At 33.0% G+C, this 21485-nt stretch overlaps 1 protein-coding gene across 1 annotated transcript in view; it reads left to right on the plus strand.

Annotated features, from left to right (window-relative positions):
* Positions 1–19467, plus strand: part of LOC129230456 (DNA-binding protein P3A2-like) — a 38643-nt gene extending 19176 nt beyond the window's left edge. The window contains exons 7-9 of the mRNA XM_054864855.1: positions 926–1081; positions 5806–5992; positions 19196–19467. Coding sequence (XP_054720830.1) covers positions 926–1081; positions 5806–5992; positions 19196–19425 — 573 coding nt within the window. The 3' untranslated portion in view covers positions 19426–19467. The remainder of the gene's footprint in view (positions 1–925; positions 1082–5805; positions 5993–19195) is intronic.
* The last annotated feature ends 2018 nt before the right edge of the window (positions 19468–21485 follow it).

The raw sequence follows: 21485 nt of genomic DNA on the forward strand, positions 1-21485 counted from the left end.
CCAAGAATTGTTTCTGATCTTTGTAATTTAACTAATTTATGTATTTGAATCAAAAGTAGGTACACATCTTTATAACTTCTGTGTTTGATATCTTGGTACTTGAAAAGGCACATTAATCAGCAACAATCTTTTTGTGACGACCTAAGTTACTGCCAATTTACTCTAATTTTCTGAGCACTGAAATTTTGCACTTTTTTTGTTTTTATTTAAGCCGAATTATTGAACATGCCTCACTCGGCATAAATTTTATTTTCAAGGTAGACTAGTTTAATCCTGGTGACGCTGCTAGTCACTCCATAAAACTACAAAAATAAAGTATAATTTTAGAAAATAAATTCCGTCATCAGTAATTAAACATAAGGTAACAAATCACGCATTTACTATTTTTCAAAAAAATACCATCAGAAAACTTGATTTTCAAACTAACGCTGTCGAGCACAGGTGCTTCACAAGGGTCAGCTAGCATGTTTGTATTTTGATAGCCGCCCTGTGAAAAATATTTTTTCTGCAGTGAGTTACACTTGATTGTTCTAATATATTTTTTATTTGTTGATATTAAGAAATTTACACATTTACAATCTGTTAAGACACTCATTACTGACAAGCTCTTGTGGTGGTAATTTTTCCAGTTTGTATTACCTCAACCGAAATGATAAAAAGTTATGTTCTAGAACTTAAAAAGAATAAGATTAATATTTTCTCAATCATTTTTTAATTCTTGATACTTTTTAAAAATATATGAAAGCAAGCAATTAATTAAAACTTACTGGTTAAAAATACTATGTTAAAGCAGCAGTGTATTCATTCAAAAAGTAAAATTAGTTTTTTCTTTTAGTAAAGCAGGATTTAAACACAGTACACTGTATTATTTAATCTTAGCTGTAGAGTTACTAGTTTTTTAATCTTCATTCATCTTTTATTTTAGACTTTATATGCTCAACCATTGACAGCTCATTATCCAGCTATGGTGCAAACCATAAGTAATCCAGATGGCACAGTGTCATTAATTCAAGTAGATCCAACAAATACAGTAGTTACATTACCAGATGGTACGCAAGCACAATTACGAACTGTGAGTGCAGTAAGTAGACCTTAGAATCAAATTTTTTCTCTTAGTAGGTTGGAAATTGAATGTTGAAGGAAAATTTATTCTAATTCCTTTATTCTTTGTTTACCTAGTATTGCATTAAATGGCAATATAAAAATAATACAAATGATGATTTTACAAAATTGTTTATGAGATAGAGATCTAAAATCAAATAGCATTCTTTTAGAAAAATATTTTTCGGGACTAGTAAGCTATTTGTAAAACCCTGAAAGTTTGCAAATTAGATGTTTGTAAAATCAATCACCTATTGTTATTATTAGAATATTTTTGTGAATTAAAATTTTGTCATATGTATGCAGTGCAATAGATGCAGATTAATATAAACCATTTAACATGAAATTCTTCAAAGTTGAATTTAATAGGTTGGGTAATCAAGTGCTTCTTCCACTGAGATTGTTGAGACAGTTGTATAATTGTTTCTTCATCTAAGAGTGCTTCTCTAAAAAGACCAACTGGAATTTCCAAAAATAAAAGCAGCCAGGAGAAAGACCATTTTCACCTAGTTCATTTGGGAAATATGCTAACTTCTTCGCCATAACAACTATTTTTATCTGTCAGTTATGAAATGAAAGACAAATTTGCTCAATGTAACCAAGCACTGGGATCAGAGGTCTATTGTACTAGTCTCCAAAAGAAATCTTGTTACAGATCAGTAGCTGAAGCAAAATTCAGCAAACACCTAATAGAAATGTCATGAATCTGCCACAATTCAAGCAAATGACGACAGAGGTGTTCAAACCTATAGGCAAACACAATCACACAGGATGAGTAAAACTACAACAATGTGTATAAAGTACAAATAAAGTATTAAAACGGAGTTCGAAACTCGGCAAACAGCTGTTTCGGGGCTGTCAAATTTGCGGAGTTTTCAACTCTATTTTAATACTTTATTTGTATTTTACACACGTTGTTGTCGTTTTACTCATTCCACAGTACAAAGTTTTCGACTGCTTTTTTACAATCACACAGGATGTCAGTAACAGTTTCCTCATAAAAGAGGCAACCTCTTCAACTTAGATTCTTCCTAATACTATTGCTATAAAGACTGAAAAGCTCCTTTGCTTAGTTCTAGGACAAGCCCTATTAAGCTGTTATGTTATAATATAGTCTGATGTTACACATCCAAGTTATGCCAGTCATGATACTGTTTTTGCCTAAAAATATTAAAAACGGCAGTCCTAATAAGAGTCTTTGAAATTCCAATTGTTGGTTCCAAGTAAACAAACGGAGTATCAGAACCTTTTCTGGCAGGGTCATCGGCTATTTCATTTCCTTTAAATCTAGAGTGCCCAGGTACGCAACAGAGAGTGACATTATTCTGATTTGTAAGAGTGCAAAGCATATCATAGCATTCCCAAACAATATGGGATGTCATTACAACCTTAATTAAGGCCTTTATAGCAGCTTTACTATCAGAGTAGATGTGAACACATCTGATGTTTACTATCGATTAAGTATGATGTAGGGTGGGGCAGCATATCTTCCTTTTTTCAAAACTTAAGGAAACCCAATATATGACTCAGAAAATCTTTACTTGTTTTTTTATGATCTAGGCACTTATCTAAAGTTTTGTTTTACTTAGTTTTAAGATTAAATTAGGTGGGTGACTTCCCCCATTGTCCATACACAGAGTAAACCGCTTTGTGTTGTTTATCGTGACTCGCTAGCCCAGTAGCAGAAACTTTCTAGCCAGTCTGCGACACTATTTTGGGCAGTTGAAAATAATCTGCAGCATTATTATTAGTTTTTATTTAAGTTTTCATAAAATATACAAGTCCCTTGTAAATATCAAGACTCAGAAATTTTCCAACTAGCCAGTAGCCATTAGACCCGAAAAACTTAGTGGCCACCACTGTCACCGAGTTTTAAAGTATAAAGGGAAAGGGGGGGAGCAGTGGGTTTTTGAATTATTTTTCAATAAATGAATAAATATATTAGTAAATGAGAAGTTGGCCGGAATCTGCATTTTAGATGAAAGTTTTAGTTTATAGCAAAGCTTTTAAAGCAATGAGGATCAGGTACAATTGTGCAGATAATAATTCACATTTTTCATGAAAATAATTTTTTAAAAAAACATGATTCATTGCACATTTTATATTATCTTCAATAGTTTGTATTGAGGTAAAAATCCAATTCTGTTTTTGGACACTTGGGCAATTGGCTCGCCTATTTCCATCTTGCGAATGACCAAACATGGCGTCTACGCAAAAATAATCATGAGTAAAATAGATGTTTGATTTTTCTACATAAAAGTAGTAATAAATTCAAAATCCTTAAACTAAAATTTAGATGAAATAGTCAGTTTTTAGCACATTAGCCTCTAAAGCAATGAAGATAAGATAATGTTCTAAAGAAACTTTTGCATTTTTCAAGTCAATAATTAAGAATTATCGCAAAAAAATGGCACATTTTGCAGAATTTTCAATAGTTTTTATTGCAATCAACATACAATTCCGTTTTGAAAACAAAGGCCCTTAAAGAGTCTTTTGTACTAACATCTCGGAAATAACCAAACATGACGGCTACGCCAAAAATTAAGATATAAATTTCTGAATTTGTTGAAAAAATAATTCAAAAAAAAAAAAAATCTTCATGAGACTACAACTTTAGTTGAAAAGTTTTTAGCGCTTTTGCTTGCAAAGCAGTGAGGAGAAGGTGAAATTTTAAGCATAAAATGTTCATCTCTCAAGAAAATTATTTGAAAAAAGAAGAAGAAAAAAAAAGATTTGCTGCACATTTAAGTAATTTTCATTAGTTTGCAGTTAAAAAATAAAACATCCAGATCTGCTCTATTTTTGAAAACTTTGGCTCTTAAGCATCTAATCTACTTCGATCTTGTGAATAACCAAATATGGCGACTATGTTTCTAACTGAAATGCTGAAGCATCCATCGCCTCTCCGGTCAAAAAAAACGATCTCCAAACGATCTTTGCCAAGTTGTATTTTCTTTTTTTTTTTCTTTCATTTAATAATTTTTTCTTTCTTTTTGATCTTTGGTAAAATTATCTGCAGGCCGTTGGAAAATCTGAGGTGTGCGTCTCGCAGTTTCTGCTACTGGGCTCGCTAGCATAGCAGTTATGTTCGCACTTCCTCCCTGGATGTATGGAAAGTCGGGGAAAGTCATGGATTTTGACTATGATCAAAAATGGTCACGGAAAGTCATGATTTTCAGCAAAAAAAATGCGCAAAAGCCATAGAAACTGACATCTGGTCATGGATTTTGGGTTCAAGAACATGCATATTTATCGAATTCTACAAATTAGGTGTACAATTTACACATCTTGGCCGTTTCTTACACTTTTACCCATCAGTCCCGATTTTTCACATTTCGAAATCCGTTTGCATCTGCTTCTGTAATACTTGTTTGTTTTCCTTTATGGTGTTATTCTACCGTTTGGACATTTATAATTTTGGGTTTAGCATGATTTTTAACCTCCTGATTATATGCTTAATTGTGTAGTTGGGGACTTGTATATTTCTAATTTTGCCTCTCATTCGACTCAAAAATTTTAAGTCATTTGCATCCGAGTTGATTCAAGAGACTCATAAAAAATTGTAATTAATTGTCAGCAGTGTCTTAAGTTAATGAACATTTTGGAAAATAAAATTGATCTAAAGAATTAATTCAGGACTTTTGGAACATCGATAAAATACAGAAATTGGAAGAATTTTCAATCAGGATTTTTTTTTTTCAATATTTGTAGCCTATCCTAAAATTTTGGTTGATACTATATCTGATATTGTCTGATAAGTTAATTATGAAGTACATTAATTTAATATTTTTTTCTGATTATTTGTTTATTATATTTATCATAAACTTAGTTTTAGTATGTACTAAATTATTGCTAATCGCAGATTTTTTTAGAAAAGTACTAGCTTAAAAAAGTAATAAGTTTTAGATTCTCATTATTTGTCTATAAAATAAAATATTTATTTTAAAATATGCAAAAGAAAAAGAATTAATGCTTCACTGTTCACCATTAGTTTATACACATTATTGCTGCATGTTTGAAGCTTCTTTTGTTTTGAAAAATTATTGTGTATCACATCAGATTTTTCTGAGAAAAATAATAAATTTGTTTTTGTTAATTTTTTCAAGATTTATTTAAATTGCTCCATGCTTTGCTTACCTGAAGAATAGTTTTTTTTTCTGTCTCTTGAAATGTATTCACACGAACTTACTCAATTCTTCCAGAACATATTGTTTTTCGCACAAATGTGCAATTGGGGGAGGGATTAGTCTTGTGATTGAGGTTGAAAGGGGAGAACGAGAACAGGTTATATTCGAGAAGGTTGGCAAGGCCAAGAGGTAAGCACCGATATAACCTACGAGGGCCTTTGCATCCTCATAGACTACGGCACTGATCACAAAACATACTTTAGGTTTTTGGAAATTTGCTTGCATACAGTTTAAATAATCACAAAAGGTACAGCTTCAAATTTTTACTTTCTTATAAAATTACAATGCATAAACGGAAATTATGAGTGTATTTATTCATAAGTATTAGTAGTGTACTATTAGTATCCGTATAATTAATGTTAACTTAATTCATTTAAGCTAATTTTTAGGTTTTTCACTTGTGTGCAAAAATTTTGTTGTCTCCTTTAATCTTGTATAAGTGAGAGGTCACTGTATTTATAAAAAAGATTTAAGTTTCATTTTATTTCCCCTTAAAAAAATCCCTTTTCCTTTGCAGGTTCTTGGCTCACAAGCTGATGGTGAAATAACAGCTGGTACACATCAAGTTAATGGACAGACTGTAACTCCTGTTAGTATAGATTTAAATGGAGAAGCAGGAGCTCAGGCTGTGGCGACATTAACAGAAGCTACCATAAATCAAGATGGTCAGATTATTCTGACTGGTGAAGATGGCACACAGAGTGGTATGTATATTTAGTTTATTTTTTCCCCTTCCATGTTAATAAAAAAGTATTTTTTGCTATTCAGAAAGGTAAGCATAGTTTCTTGTGGCATTGAGATTAGCTCAAAACAAAATTTCTGATATTGAAGTATTAAAAAATGCAATTTTTGATTACATTTTAAATCAATAAGAGGTGTGCTTTCTCCCTCTCTCTACAAGTTTTGGAATTTGCAGGCTTTTAAGCCTGCAAATTACAAAACATGTGCACTTCTATGTTATACTAGCAGTACCCGCACTTCTATGTTATACTAGCAGTATGCACTTCTATATTATACTAGCAGTACCCCGCACATCGATGCCTGTGCTGAAAATTTAAATGTAAATCCGTTGAATTAAAGATAAACAAATTACATCAAAATTACATTTGCAGTAGCTTTCAAATGTATAAAACTCCATAATTCATCGCCAAATTCGCCAAGCAACTTTCCAATTAAAAAGAAAATAATTAACAAATGCACAATAAATTTAAAATAAAGTAATAACAATAAAATATGCATAAGCAACAAAGGCAACTTCCTCCAAAATGTTTAAAAAGTAAGTAATTGAAAAATTGTCTGTAAAGTGAACCTAGTGTTATAGCAATTTCTCGAAAGAGAAGACTTGAAAATTGGTTCAATAAGAATCGCTTATATCTCCTGTTATAATTGAGAAAAATGGAACAAACATCATCTTGTTTGGGAAGATGTATAATGTTTGAGGGGGGATTTTTTACCCCTAATTAGCCGAAATTTAGCTTAATTAGTTGATTAGAAAAAAACTAATTCGAAATTTAGAATTCGGGCTTCAAGGTGTACGGGCCTGGGGCACATTCGAATTTTTGTGCTAGGTTTCAGGGCTGTAGGTGCTATGGGGTCTTCTGGCCGTGTGATACAAACAAATATCGTCACCTTTATATATATATAGATTTCATGACATTAGGTGAATTTGATATGGGTTCTTAGGCTCTCTCAGACTTGAAAGTTTTAAAAACGTTATTTCAAGCTCTCTTGGGTGATTCTATGAGAAGAGGCAGTAGATTTTTTTAAGCTGTCCTCTTAAGCATTTTTGCAATTGTTGACAAGTGAGGGATGGGGGGGGGGCACCCAAAATTGTAGGCTGTATTTGTCCAAGGAAAGGATGAAAGGTCGCACAAGTCACAAAACTTCAGGATCATATTTCGAAATTCGCGCCTCAAAAATACACGTTTAAACTATTTATGGCAATATGAGGGAGGTTTGTGCAAATCACAGCCCCCCACCCCTGAATATGTTTCAAATTCAAAGGCCTAAAGCTGTAACTGTGGACTTTCTTTGATCTGTTCGAAGGGGTAACGTCCCCTTTGGATCCACGCATTGGTGCAGGGCCCAGTTAAAAAATTTTAGGACTAAGTGCAACAAACCTGCAGGGCTTTCTGAATAATGTGCTGAATTGCATATATTTTTGTCATTGAGGTGCCCATCTCCCAAGAGCAAGGGTGTATGCCCCCCCCCCCCCCCAAAAAAACTGATACTTCCGTCCGACCGAAGAAATCAGTGGTGGAACCTGAACCTTTTTTTGTTTTTTGGAGGGGGGGGGGGATTGGAAATTTTAAGGGGCTATCCTCACTCACCGCCCGTCCCCCCTTGTGACACCCTTGGCTTTGCATGGTTCTAGACTGCCATGTTAGTCATACAATCTTAAAAGGAAGTTCTGAGGTAACTTTATTTTACTTAATTTCTGTATCAATGTATTTGAAATTTGCATAAACCATTACAAAAGATTGAAGCATCTTAAAGTATTGTAAATCAACAGAAACAAAATAAATACCATAAGCAGTAACAGCTCCGTACTATCATGGAGTGACGTGTGCATGTAAATGGTTTAATTCTATGCTAGATGCCACTCCTGAAAATTGTCAAACTCCATAGGAAAAAGTTACTTTTTCACTGAACTCATTAATCTTGTTGAAACACGGTGGACAATAACAATTACATTTTTCACCCCTTGCTCAGGCAACAACTTAGTGCATTTTTTGTGATGTCCAAACTGAGTTCGGGCTGGAGAAAAAATTCACTTTTTTGTGAACCACGAGCAGATTTATTTTGAGAATACTTAGTTCACTATTTTCCTAATAGATGGCAATCGGGGGTTGCTAGAATTAGGAACAGTAAATACGGGACAAGCTTTCTATGAGTGCAAAGGGGGGGAGGGTGATTTTTGAGGAGTCTATTCATGATAAATCTGAAAAATTCATTTGCAACAAAGCATTAAACCTTACAAAATGTGCCTTTTAAAGTATAAAAATCGTTTTCATTGCAATTGACGACGCATGCGCAGAGATTTATATTTCCAACATTAGTCAATGAGCAAAGAAGAAGCAACCAGTAGCGGATTTTAGGGAGGAGGGGGGCATGCCCCTCCCAAAGGGATCAATTAATTTCACTATTTCATTATTTTTAGTTGACTTCTCTATAACATAAAGATTTTTTTTTTTTAGTATTTTAAAAAGAACACAAAGTTCATATGAATAAAAACATTTCTGTTTGCTAAAGAAGTAATATTGGACTCAGAGGCCAGAGCAGCAGAACCCATTTAACTCATTGGTTTCGAACTTAAGTGAATGTAGGATCGCGATAACATTTCAAAAAAAAATGTGTAAACTACCTAGAAGAGTCACTTCGATCCAGGAAGCAGTTTGTGAAATAATAAATTTCTTTTTCAGCTTATGAAAAATACAAAATGAAAGGAAACTATATGGTAGTTTCTTGGCAAAACCACATTAGTAGTGGAAGTGTCATGTAGTATCAAAACGTTACCTCAACTGCATCATAGCTTTAAGAATAAATCAGCAGCTGCTTTGAAATTCGCAAAAGAAATAGTTTCCAAATTGTTAAGTAAAACTTATACGTTATGAAGCTATGATTTTTTTAATTACTTAATATTTTATAGTTAAAATATAAATTAAACATATTTCATGTCCACATTCAAAGTATATTAGTGCATAATGTTTATGTACTTAAGAAGATTACTTGAACTCAAGGGATCCTAAAAAATATTTAGAAATAAAGTCATGAAAACTTTGTTTTGAAACGTTGTATGGGGGGGGGGGACTCTGCTATTTCCGAGCTCCCTCCAAAAATTATTTCTGTACCCTCCCCTGGAAGCAACCATTCGGTTCCTCATGGTCTGCCACCAAAACAAAAACAAACAAACCAAATCGGAAGGAAAATAGTTTTTGCGTTTACTGCTACATGATTTTCTTATAGTTCATTATTTCACATGTGTTGTTTTATTTTTTTCCCCTTAAAATAAAGTCTCGTTCTGTACAATATTGTTATCAGGTAGAATACGGGACTTAAACCGTCCCGTATGGAAGATCCCCGGGACGCGGCACAATTTTTCAAAATACCGGATTGTCCCTTGAAATACGGGACGTCTGGCAACCCTGATGGCAATAGTTGTACTAGTTTTTTACCAATCATGAGAGCTTGGGAGGTGGGAAGGAAGGAGTGAAAGGCAGGAGTGTGTCGGCTGCTGAAACAATCAAAAACACTCTTGGACAGTTTCACTTTCTCGTTCAAGTTTTTTTCGCTTCTCTCATTTAGTTTTTGTTCGTTTTTAGTGAGTTTATTTGCAAATAATTCTTTTTTCGCAATGTTCGATGCAGAAACCGATGAGGAGTACAGTTTAGGCTCCTTCAGATCGGATACTGATATTTCTAGTGTTCATTTTGTATAGTTCTGCAGGTGGTGCAAAAAATAATATAAACAACAGAATAGCAATTGTTGAACAAACTGTGGAACAAAATAAGTTGAAAGTGCAGCTTCCAGGACCAGAGTGGCTTAGTCTGAACTCGCTACGTCTCACAGGTCGACACTTCCCAGAACACATTCTAGATTCCACCATTGGGGGAAAAATTTGCTACAACCAGAAAGTGTTTTATATACTGTCGTAAAACCAACAAAAAAGGGTAGAAGATAAGACGTGAGACACAAGTTTATTGCAAAGACTGCGACACAGACCTGTGCGCAGTATCTTGTTTTGGGACATAACATACTGTAAGAGATTTGTAAAATTTACGCATTAACATCTTATTATTGTTTGTATATCATATTGCACTAGTTATATTTTATATTGAGCATCAAAATGTTGTTTAATTTGCTCTATTCGAATAAGATGTGTGTGTAATCCTTTTTTTTATGTGTATATACTAATTATAACAATAGTACTTATTGCATTTATTTTTTTTATTTTTTTTTTTTGTAATGAAAACCCATTTTCTAACTTCTATAATGATATAAGGAAAAAAAATTAAAGAGTCAAAAAAATTCCCCCGTTTTTGACCATTTTTCTGAAATTCTTGTCACTTTTAAGGAGTTAAGCTTACACTTGCATAAAAAAATATTTTTTAATTTTTCTTGTTCAAAACAATTGAAAACATTTCGATATATGTGAAAAATAACGTTTAATTTTTTAATTAAACTATAAATGTTTAATTAAAAAGTTAAGAGGCATTCAAAAACTGCATCACTCTGCGAGTCACTGCCCAGATAGAACTAAATGTAATGACTAAATCCGACATTAGAAAGCTATGACCCATTAAAAACTGATTTAACGACACATATGAGGCTGTTGATCTACAGTTTTAAAACCATTGTTTCTAGATTTTTGTGCAAACCCGGGAATTTCACTTGACACAACTTCCTCATATTTTTGAGCAAATAGCATTAAAAACTTCTTTAATGCAATTACTTTCTTATATAGCATGAAATTATCACCTATGCAATTCTAAAAATGTAATCCCATATGAGATTTTCAATCAAAGGAGAACACTTGTTTATGAATATGACTTCCAAATAAGCAGTAAAGATCAGATAGTATGGAATTAAGTACATGCAAACAAGGGCGCCCATATGCAAAATTTTAAGAGGGGCGGAGCTCATATATTTCCCCCATGATTTAGCAGGATATTTTCCCAATAGAAAGATTTCAGTACAGCTTAGTTATTAAAATTTGACATTTTTAATAACATATTCATTAATTACTGGAGAAGAAATGTTTTTATATTTTTGCAAAAAAAAAAAGTACTAAAAGCAAGGAAGTTCTATTTTCAAAGGATGAGGCTTGAGCCCCCCCCCCCCCCTTCTTATATGGGCATTCTTGAGTGCAAACCATTGTTGTAAAATAACAAAAGATAGGAAAAAAAATATTGCAGTAGCTAAAGAATGAATACATTATAAGCAAAATAACTCATATTATTAGCAGTTATTTTCTCTTAAATGCACACAAATATGATAGTGGATTGAAGTCATATAAAATAATCTTTTCAAGCTAATCGTATAGCAAACCAGGGATCTGGCCAGAGGATATTTGGGTCCGTTAACGGACCCTTCACAAAATTCCAATCAACCAAAGCGGACCTTTCACAAAATCACGATCAACCAAAAGGGACCTTTCACAAAATCACGATCAACCAAAACGGACCTTTCACAAAATCTCCCGATCAATCAAAATGGACCCTTAACAAGATCGGATCTTTCACAAATTGTTTATTGGTAGAGCAAATGTGAAAGTATAAACCGATAATTTTTGGAACCTTTTCTGAAGTCAAATTAGAGGGATCAGCTTATACTAAATGGTCTAATTTTGCAAAAGAGAAAAAAAAAAAAAACACTCTTGCAATGTTCCTCCAAACGATAAATAATTACTACTGCCAAATAAATATAATGCTTGTTGTTTGTTTTATCACAGCTAATTAGCAGCGTTGTTGTTGTAAACTGAAAAGGCGTTTGTAAGCACTTTTCTCCCCGCTCATGATTTAATAAACAATAATAATAATATATATCTGTGAAATGAACTTAAAACTGCTAAATGAACTTAAAACTGCTAAGGGATAGTAAGGGTGAGGGAAAAATATGATCGCTTCACATAAGGTTAGCAACTTCAAAATTATCACCACTTAGAGTCTGGCATTGAACCTTTATAATGACTTGATTAGAAAAAATACTCATCATTTTACCAGCTTGTCAATATTTGCGTTTTTAAGGTGCTGTGCGGTGCCATGCGATGTTTAACTGTTTTGGGAGAAAATTATATGGGTTTTGATTTTTCGATGCTAACAAGGATGATTAACTTTGAGTAAACTCTTTTTAATTACCTTTTTTTTTTTTTTTGTTCTTTAGATGTCTACGCTTTGAAAAATGCAATCTTTTAACATCCGATATGAGATGAGAATCATGTTTTGTTCTTTTTTCAAGCTAACTTCACTTTATTAAGATGCAAATAAATGAAAAGTCTTTTTATTTTTGTTAGAACTCTCATTTCAAGTTTTTAAAGCAAAAATTCCATTTTCTTTTATAAGGATAGATATAGATAGTTTTTTTGCTTCAACTGCGTCAACAGATCATAGGACTCTAAAATGCAATTTTAAAATAATTTTACCAAAAATATTTCTTTTACAAGCCGTTTTTATACTTTTGATGCCTTCACTTTGAGAATTGCAATCTCTTTGCTTCCGCTGTGGGAATTCGATTTTCGAATTTTTGATGTTTATTACGCTTTGTTAAGAGGTAATCAATTAAAATATCTTTTTATTTTTGTAAAAATCACGGAATTTATAAGTTTTAAACGAAATTCTGTGCTTTTTAAGAGTGTCTTGGGTCAAAAAGTTAAAAATGCTGAACCCTTGTCTGAATTTTATTTTGTTTATTTATTTTTTTTCTGTAACATATATTTTAAATACTGTATAGAAATGTGTCTAGTATAATTTAACATAATGTAGAATGGTAGATAAATGTTGATACTTGAGAGAGCGAGGCCCCCCCCCTCACTAAATGTCCAGAACGATATAAAAAACACTCCAGAATGATATTCTCGACATAGAAGAGGAAAACACTTAACTTTAAGTTTAATTGATGCAGTTTGTGTCTGCCATCTCTAAATTCTAAAATTTCGTTTTAACAATTTTTTTTCTGCGAAATAATTTGATTTTTCACAAAATTAATTCATTTTTCACAAAATTATTTGATTTTTTACAAAAAACGGACCCTGTGAAAAATCCTGGACAGAACCCTGCAAACTGAGTTTAAAACTAGGTATTTACAGTAAAATTAATTACATTCCCCACATCACACTGTTTCTGCTACTGGGCGCAGCATAATCATACAGCAGGGTTGGTACAGACTATCAAAAAATCTCAAAGAGTGCAGAAATATCCAAGGAGTCCAAGAAAAATGCCGTAAATAGCACCTTTTATTATATTCATTTTGAATAAGAATAAATCACTGCATTTCTTACAATACTACACTAAAACTATTGCATTTATATGTAGCATGGGTGCAAGACCTTCCGTCTCAGGACGGATTTCCGTCTTGGACAAATTTCCGAGACGGAGGTCGGGACGGAAAGGAATTCGATGCCTTTCTTTCGGTTTGTACTTAAAAAAGAGAAATTGAGTGTTTGGAAAATATGCTTTAATTACTGGACCGTTCCATAACCACGAATTTACATCGATATTCTCTCGGTTTTCCGCCATGGGCTTGTTTTGTTTGCAACGTGCTTTTGGAGGAGTGGCTTTTCGACTCGCGCCGTTTGACTTTTTTTAGGTATAGCTCTGTTATTTCCAACTCACTGCATTGCAGACCGATGAGTTACTCGCTATTCTCCCTTTTTTTTCGAAATAATTGACTCTAATTGAAAATTTAGCCTTTTCTCATGCTATTTTCGATCATTCTTTCGTTTTTTTCATTTGCGGTTTTTTTTTTTTTTTTTTTTTTTTTTGCAAACTTTACACGCATAAATGAAAATTATGTACACTCTTAAAATGTCTTAAAGAGCTGAATCTGAATCACCGATTGAGAGTGATTGCTGACAAGATGAAATGTTTTCGCCACATCAAAGGGCGTCCACATACCAGGTAAAACGGAAACTATCAGGGATTTTGAATATTTCAATGAAAATGGGAATTTTGGAAATAATCAAGAGGAAATCTCAAGCTGGTTGGAAACACCGATGAGCAACCGTTCCTGCATTTTTGACAAAGACTTTAGGAATCACTAAATTCCTATGTCATTGAATCTAACAATCGCTAGAATGTAAATATGGGAGGGGGGGAGAGAAAGAAAAGGAGAAAAATAACGGCAGCACGAATTTGCGAAAAAACGCTGCTCTTGCAAAGAGGGTAAACAATTCGCAAATTAACCCACGATACTGAGGTTTTAAAAAGTTGATATCTTGGACAATCTAAGAGGGTGGGGGGAGGTGTTACTTAAGGGTTACAGTATAAACTATTGAAAAACTGAATTGAAAGCCATTTTTGAAGCTAGGAGTAGTTTGATATTTCTCCTCTGCAAACTCTTAAAATTTATTAGTCTGTCTTTAATGATGTAAAAGGGGGGAGGGGGAGGTTTAAAAAAATAAAAAATTTGGAGTCTTTAAAACACTAATTTAGGCAATCTTTGGTGAATTTATGAGAGATGGTTTTGGTGTTTTAACATGAAAATGTTTTGTAGCTGATGTTTTAAAAACTATTTGAGGCTATAATTAAATGGACTTGAGTGAAATGGCATTTGGGACCCTCTCCCGAAAAGTGTTTGCAATTGAAGTCTTAAAACTTTTAAGCTGTCTTTGGGAATGTCAAGAGGGAGGGAAGGGGCTCTCTTTAGGCAAAATTCCGACACTGGAGTCTTAAAAGAGCAACTTTAGACTGTCTTGGGGGTTCGGGGTTCCCCTTTCCCAAAAAATATTCAAAGCTGAAGTATTCAGAACTCAGTTTTAGGTAATCTTTAAAAGACTTAAGAAGAGGGAATTCGAAGGCTTTCTCTCAATAAGTTTTAATATTTTCGTTTCTGAAATTTTAAGAGCTTTGTTTTGGGTTATCTTTGGATGACTTAAGGGGGAAGGGTGTAGGAAGGTTCTTTCAAAAAGTTTCCAAAATTAAAGTATTAAAACTTTTAGGCTGTCATAAGTCATGTTTATAGGTAAGAGGGGTACTATTCCTATAAAACAATTTAGAAACTGAAGCCTTAAAAATTGAAATTTAGGACGTTTGTGGTGAACTCAAAGGAAGGATTTCGGGAGTTCTCTTCAGAAAATGTTTTGATGCTGAAAATTTAAAGGAATATTGGAAAGGATACCTTGTTTAAAAAATATATCTATTTCACTGAAGCGATTTTTTATTGCTAATTTCAACACCTGCTATCTTATAAAAGAATTCTTTTTCAAATGAAGACTGTGTAGGGGAATAGTGCCAATTCATTATCATTAGTCGGCCATACCCTTTCCCCACCTTTCCTTCATTTCTGGTTTGTTGGCGCTACCTTATGTAGGACATTCCGATCAGAACTGATTTATGTTGCAAAAGTTAAAACCTTATGTCCTAAGCGATTTTATTGCTGCAATAAAAATATTTACGATCGGCAAAAACTAATGGTGCGGCGCTGCGAACGCTTTTACCCCTAACATTATCCAACATCGTCTAAAATTGCATTTTTGGAAATTCAATTTCGAAATATTGCCGAAGGAGGGTTCCTGAACTCCATCCCTTCCATAGTACATTCAAAAAGCTTATAAACGGTATGAAAGATGGAGTACAATTTCATTTTTAAAACATCGATTTCTGGGAGAGCCCAGAGCACCCCCCCCCCCCCCTCCCTTTCTCTAATATTTTTGAAAGCTGCCCAATATTGTTATTTTGGGACTATCAGTTTGAAATAATTGATGTAAGAGTTCCTGAACCCCTCCTTTCCCAAAACTTTACCAAAATGGCCTACCATAGTGTTTTTTGGACTTCAATTTGAAAAATTTCTGGGGAGTCTCCCAGACCCCCCTTCCACTTATTGCTGGATTTTAGATTTTTTCTAATTATGATGTCAAAACGCTTAAATATTACAATTTAAAGGCTTAAAAATTAAATCGAAAAAACATTCCAAACCTGGCATTGTAAAATCTACAACATTAATACACATAAATTTTTCCTTAAGCCTGCAGGGGGGGGGGGAGCTGAAAATATTTTCCGTCTTGAACACATCACCAAACTTGCACCCATGATATGTAGATAAATGCACCAGTTTTAACTTAGCAAGTACAAAATTTATTTTTATACAGTCCTGTTTCTTCATTTCCCTTCCCTTCTAATGACATTTAACCTTCCAACGTCAATGAAACATGACTAGTTGAAAAGTAATTTTTTGAATAACACTACTTGCTGCTTTAGATATTCTCTACTTTCTGGTTTTAAAATCTACAATACTTACTACGACTTTAGATCTGTACTATTTACTGATTTTTAGATATACAGTACTTTCATAAATGAGTGACCAAACCGGTCTGTTCAAGAAAATATACCCCTTCCCTTACACGTTTTTGGCATAACCTAGCTTAATCTGTTTCAGTAAATTTGTTTGCAGGATTAGCTCTCATATGTGCATGATTCATTTGCAATCAGGGTTGGCCAAGGCGGTTAAAACCACTGGTAGAAACCGGCATGGCAAAAACCACTTTCTGCCATTTTGCGGCAGAAACTGGCAAAAACTCACAAAATGAAAAATTAATTCTTGATATACAACAGAAAATGCATGGAAAAAATAATTGTTAACCAAAGTACTGTAATTTTATTGCAAAATTATCACAGTTAAAAATTAAATGTTACACTATTTGGACCCTGCAATTGCCTTTTAGAATAGGTGGTTTCAAAAATCTAAACAGGTTCTCAATTTACTATGCACAAATAAGAAATTTTAGAATATTCTTAAAACAGAAGAGCTAGCAGACAATGCATCAAGGAGTAAGCAATGTTTGTGAAATTTTTATCTGTTGTATAACTGGTCCACCATGTAGTAACTGGGGTAGTGGTAAAAATTTGCGGGGAAAAATAAGTTTTGAAAAATGGGGCCAATTTGTTTTGCAAAGCTGGGACATTAGGTACAAAATTGAGGCAAGTAAAATTCTGCCACTTTCTTCTTGAAGCACATGGCATGATAATTTCAATCACAAACAATTTAGAGGAATCATATAAGTGAGCAAATTACAATCAGTAATGCCTGTTTAATTCTGTAGGTCACTCCTCTTTCCTAAGCACCCCTGTATGATTTTTTATCCTTTGTTAAATTAATCCAATACTATGAGCCTCTGCAAACCATTTCTGCTACTGGCACGGCAAAAACTAGTTTCTGTCGGCAGAAAGCCAACCCTGTTTGCAATTGTGAGCAAAAGTTTTTATTTTATTTTACGTACATTTTTCCACACTTATTTTTTAGCTATAGTTAAAAAATATGCCAAAGAGTTTTCTCGCTATTGCGTACGATAGCCGCAAAATTGGTAAAGAATATTGTTTTTTACCCATTTTGCAGCCTTTGTGGTTACTGTGCAAACCTATTTGCAGACAAATGGCAGTTCATAGTATGAGTTGTTGCATGCTGGACCAAACTCTTTTCCATGGAATATCCAATTAAATAATGATTGTTAAAATTCACATTAAGGTAAATGTATGTAGCGTAAAAAGAAAATAGCAATAGGGAAATTTAAAGTCACTAGATAATGTTAATGTATTCAAAAGATAAATTTTAAATTCTTTGTGTTTAAGTTTTGTTGTTGTTTTTGGGTAATGTTTAAACTTTGTACAAAGAAATTTTTACTAATACAGTTTAAATAATCTCTCGCTTGTTTTCTTAGTTAAAAACCGACATACAGAATTTTTTGCATACTAAATTGACATGAAGCAAAGTTATTTCTGTTCCAAATTGAGTAAAAAAATAATTTTTCTACACTTCTAGCTTACTGCTCCAAAACAGGTTTCTTACACTGTAAAACAGATACAGTCGTCCTCACTTAATCGGGTAACGGATAATCGAATACCCACTTATCGGAGTATAAATCTGTGGAACAAAAAAAAAAGAATATAGCAATAATGTTAAATTCCCCAGAAATATTTTTTCATCCATGCCCTGCTTAATCGTTTACGTATCAAAATTTCTTGAGCTAAACTTATTTTAAGTTCATTTTTCGTCTATTTCTTGGAAAGAAGTCCCAGTTCACCCCTTGAAAGTAAAAGTTCACTTGTAACAAAGCATAAAAGAAGTGCTAACAGTTATCCTAGTTGGCTTCTAGTTGTAATCTTATCTCGGCTGTACAATGCATCAGAGGTTGGGTATTTAAAGAGTTGAGAGAATTGGACCACATGCAGTGAGCAAGGATTAAAATGCTTCTTTGTTTGTCTCTGATCCTGACTGGTCTCATCCAGACTAACGCCTGAAGGAACTTGGCTGCTTTCTGTATAGAAAAGTGATTCCCAGGGCTATTTGGTTCTTGTTCTTGGAAGAGAAGGTTGTCAATGACATTGTTAGACTTGGTTTGATAAAGTTGTAGCTGGAGAATACAGAAAGGCTTTTTCCGAAATCCGTTAATTGTTGATTTTCTGCTCTGCTTTGGACTGATTGTGTGGTAAAAGGATCAACGTAAGCTTATGTGTTCACTTAAAAGTTTTAGGAGCAATTAAAAAAAGGAAAAACCTAGACAAATAATTGTGAAAGAATTTGGGATTTCTAAAGTCAGGTTTCTAGAATAAACCAGAAGGCTGGTAAAATTGAAGAAGAGTTCATTAAGGAGAAATGAAACTAAGTAAATATAATTTTTTTATGTATTCACAAATGCAGTGTAGTTTTGTTTATCATTTACATAAGAACATTTAGTAATTTTATTTTGGTGAAATTCATGTGCATATTTAAGTAACCAAAAAATCATTTACCATTTATCTTAGTAATGATGAATATAATACAGTGAAACCTGTGTAAATTGACCACATGCGGTGCACTACTTGAGTGGTCAACTTACAAAGGTTGTTTTACATGATAAGGGCAAATTCTGTGCCTGAAAAAAAGCGGTCAACTTCACAGGTTTTACTGTACCAGCAAAATACTTCAAAAATATGTCTCTTGTATTCCCCCTGCAATCGAATAAGGCATGTCGGAATCGTTGATATTCGTTTTAGCGGGCTGACTATTTAGCTCCTCTAAAATATTGTCTATCTTGTTTCTTCACTATGATTTCAGCATTCTTTGCAGCTACTTTAGTTCAAAAAAAAAATCAAAACATATACATGATGACTGAACTGGAATCATTTTTTAATTCCTGAAAAAGCATATCAATTTATGTATTTATTTACTTAGTATATTTTTTTAATTTAATACATGGTAATTTTTCTTTCCTGAAGCTTTCCCTGTATCTGGAATGGTTTCAATTCCCGTGTCCATGTACCAAACAGTTGTAGCTAACATTAGTCAGCTATCAGATGTTCAAGCTCATGGAATTCAAGTTGCAATGGCGCCAATTGTAACAGAATCCAACTCTGAATCTCCTGTGAATGTAACATCAACAACAGATAATGTCAATGTTTTGACAGCTGTCACCTCATCAGCTGCACAAGTGACAGAACAGAGTTAATGCCTCATTGTTCATGACTCATGAGTATTCCTTTATCATCAGGTAAGTTTGTCCTGAAAGATAGTTATAGTGAATTCAGCCAGAACTGGTAGTGGAAGTAAAAGCGAGGTGACTCTTGGCGATATCCTTGTCGGATTGGCAATGTGATGACAAAACAACGCCAAACAGATAAGCAATATGTTCCTAAGAAGGTTCACCAATCATATGAATAATTCATGACAGTGGCATATGTTGACACTAAACAGCAACCCTCTTTGTTTACTTTCTCTGTCAATTCTCGCTGAATGAACTGTAAATGTATAACATTCGATTGATTATCATATGCTCTGGCATAGTAGGATCCTTGTATCACTCACTTTTATTTAAATCAACAATCGGTTATTTATAGTTTTATTACAGTTAAGACTAAAAAAGTAGAGGAGCCTCTGCAACCCCTCTCATAGTTTTTTTTTTCTTCGAAAAGTTGAATAATAATCAACTGAACATAATGAAACTTTCTGACTTTTCATAAAATGACCTTATTTTACAATACAAAAGAGAAATATTTCCTATCTTTTACTTGCTGTAAAAGAGAGCTGCTTGTACTAAAGTGCTATTCACTCTAGTTTCACCATGACCTTCCAATTTTTGCAATCAGATAGAATTCCAAATGTGAAGTACTGCCCACCTACTAAATTGTAAAAATCATTCTTTAAAAGAGAAACGGACCTTTTTACATATTATCATACAGAGATAGAATCACGGGAATGACTATGCATTCAGTTTTTGTTTAATCATTAGAGAAGATGTGTGGGACATGTAGATATGCTCAGAAAGAAGAAAAGGGGGAATATTGGTAGGAAAAATCTTTTGATACTAGTTCAGTTTACAGGTTCGCTGGACCAATTACTCAATTGTTTCTTTTAGTAATGTCAAAACATGCATGAATTTAATTATTATATTTTTTACTTATTAAATTACTTACTTAATGTGTACTACAATAATAATGTTCTTACCCTAAAATATAGATTTACCATTTAAAAGAGTCATCTTTATTGCCTTTAGTTTTTCGATTTGATTTTTGCTTTCTTTGTATTTTATGTTTTTTCAACCGAGTCTCTTGACAAACGTAAAATCGGGGGCTTCACTGTAGTAACATATTTGTCCAATTTTAATATCTTCGTTCTCCTTTTCCCCCCTTAATCTGGTGACAATATCATTAAATGTTTATTGCTTTTTCTTTATTTATTTGCATACTTATTTATCATTATTTAAAATTGATGTTTTTTAAAATCCTTTTTTAGAAAGAAGATAATTCAGAGGTCCGGGAAAAAAGTCATATGCAATTTATTGTCTTTCTCATGATGTAAATACTTCTGTTGATTTTCATTTATACAAAAAAAAAATTGTCTTACAGACTTTCAGTATTTACTGTGCATGTGTCCTTCGTGTTACAGTTCTGTGATTTTAAACCTAATGATTGTTCTGGCAAGAAGTCATTCTGTGTATAAATATAGTTGTTTTCATGGCATTCATATTTTGAAAGTCATTTTGATATATATAATTATCTATTCAAGTTCATCAACTCATTACATAACTGTGTATAATGCATATTATTTCATAGACATGTATAGTTAATTTAATTTGTTGTTGTTTTGAAGAGAGTTTTAATGAAAGTTTAATTGATCTCATTATAAGGTAATCTATCTTTGTTGATGCTTGATATAATTTAATTTAGTCAGTTTTAATCACATGGCAGTGATTTCTTCAAACTTTTTCTATATTGCAAAATTATGTAAAATAAATTATGGGGAATATTTTCTTATTTGATTTGTGTAGATACATATGTCTGAAATATTTATTTTCAATTAAGAATGGAAATGCACTTTTACGTATATTTAGATTTTAAAAGGGCATTGTTATTCAAATGTAATGCATTATCAATGTTTTATATGAATTTAGTTGATCCATACATTCTAATTTACACAAAAAACATCTACCTGCATGCAGAAAACTAAAAATAAATAAACTCTGTAGAGCCAAAGTTTCTAAAACAATCTCTTTTGTTTTGTCTTTGTTGT

Source organism: Uloborus diversus, chromosome 9, assembly GCF_026930045.1.
Source record: "Uloborus diversus isolate 005 chromosome 9, Udiv.v.3.1, whole genome shotgun sequence".
NCBI classification, from domain to species: domain Eukaryota; kingdom Metazoa; phylum Arthropoda; class Arachnida; order Araneae; family Uloboridae; genus Uloborus; species Uloborus diversus.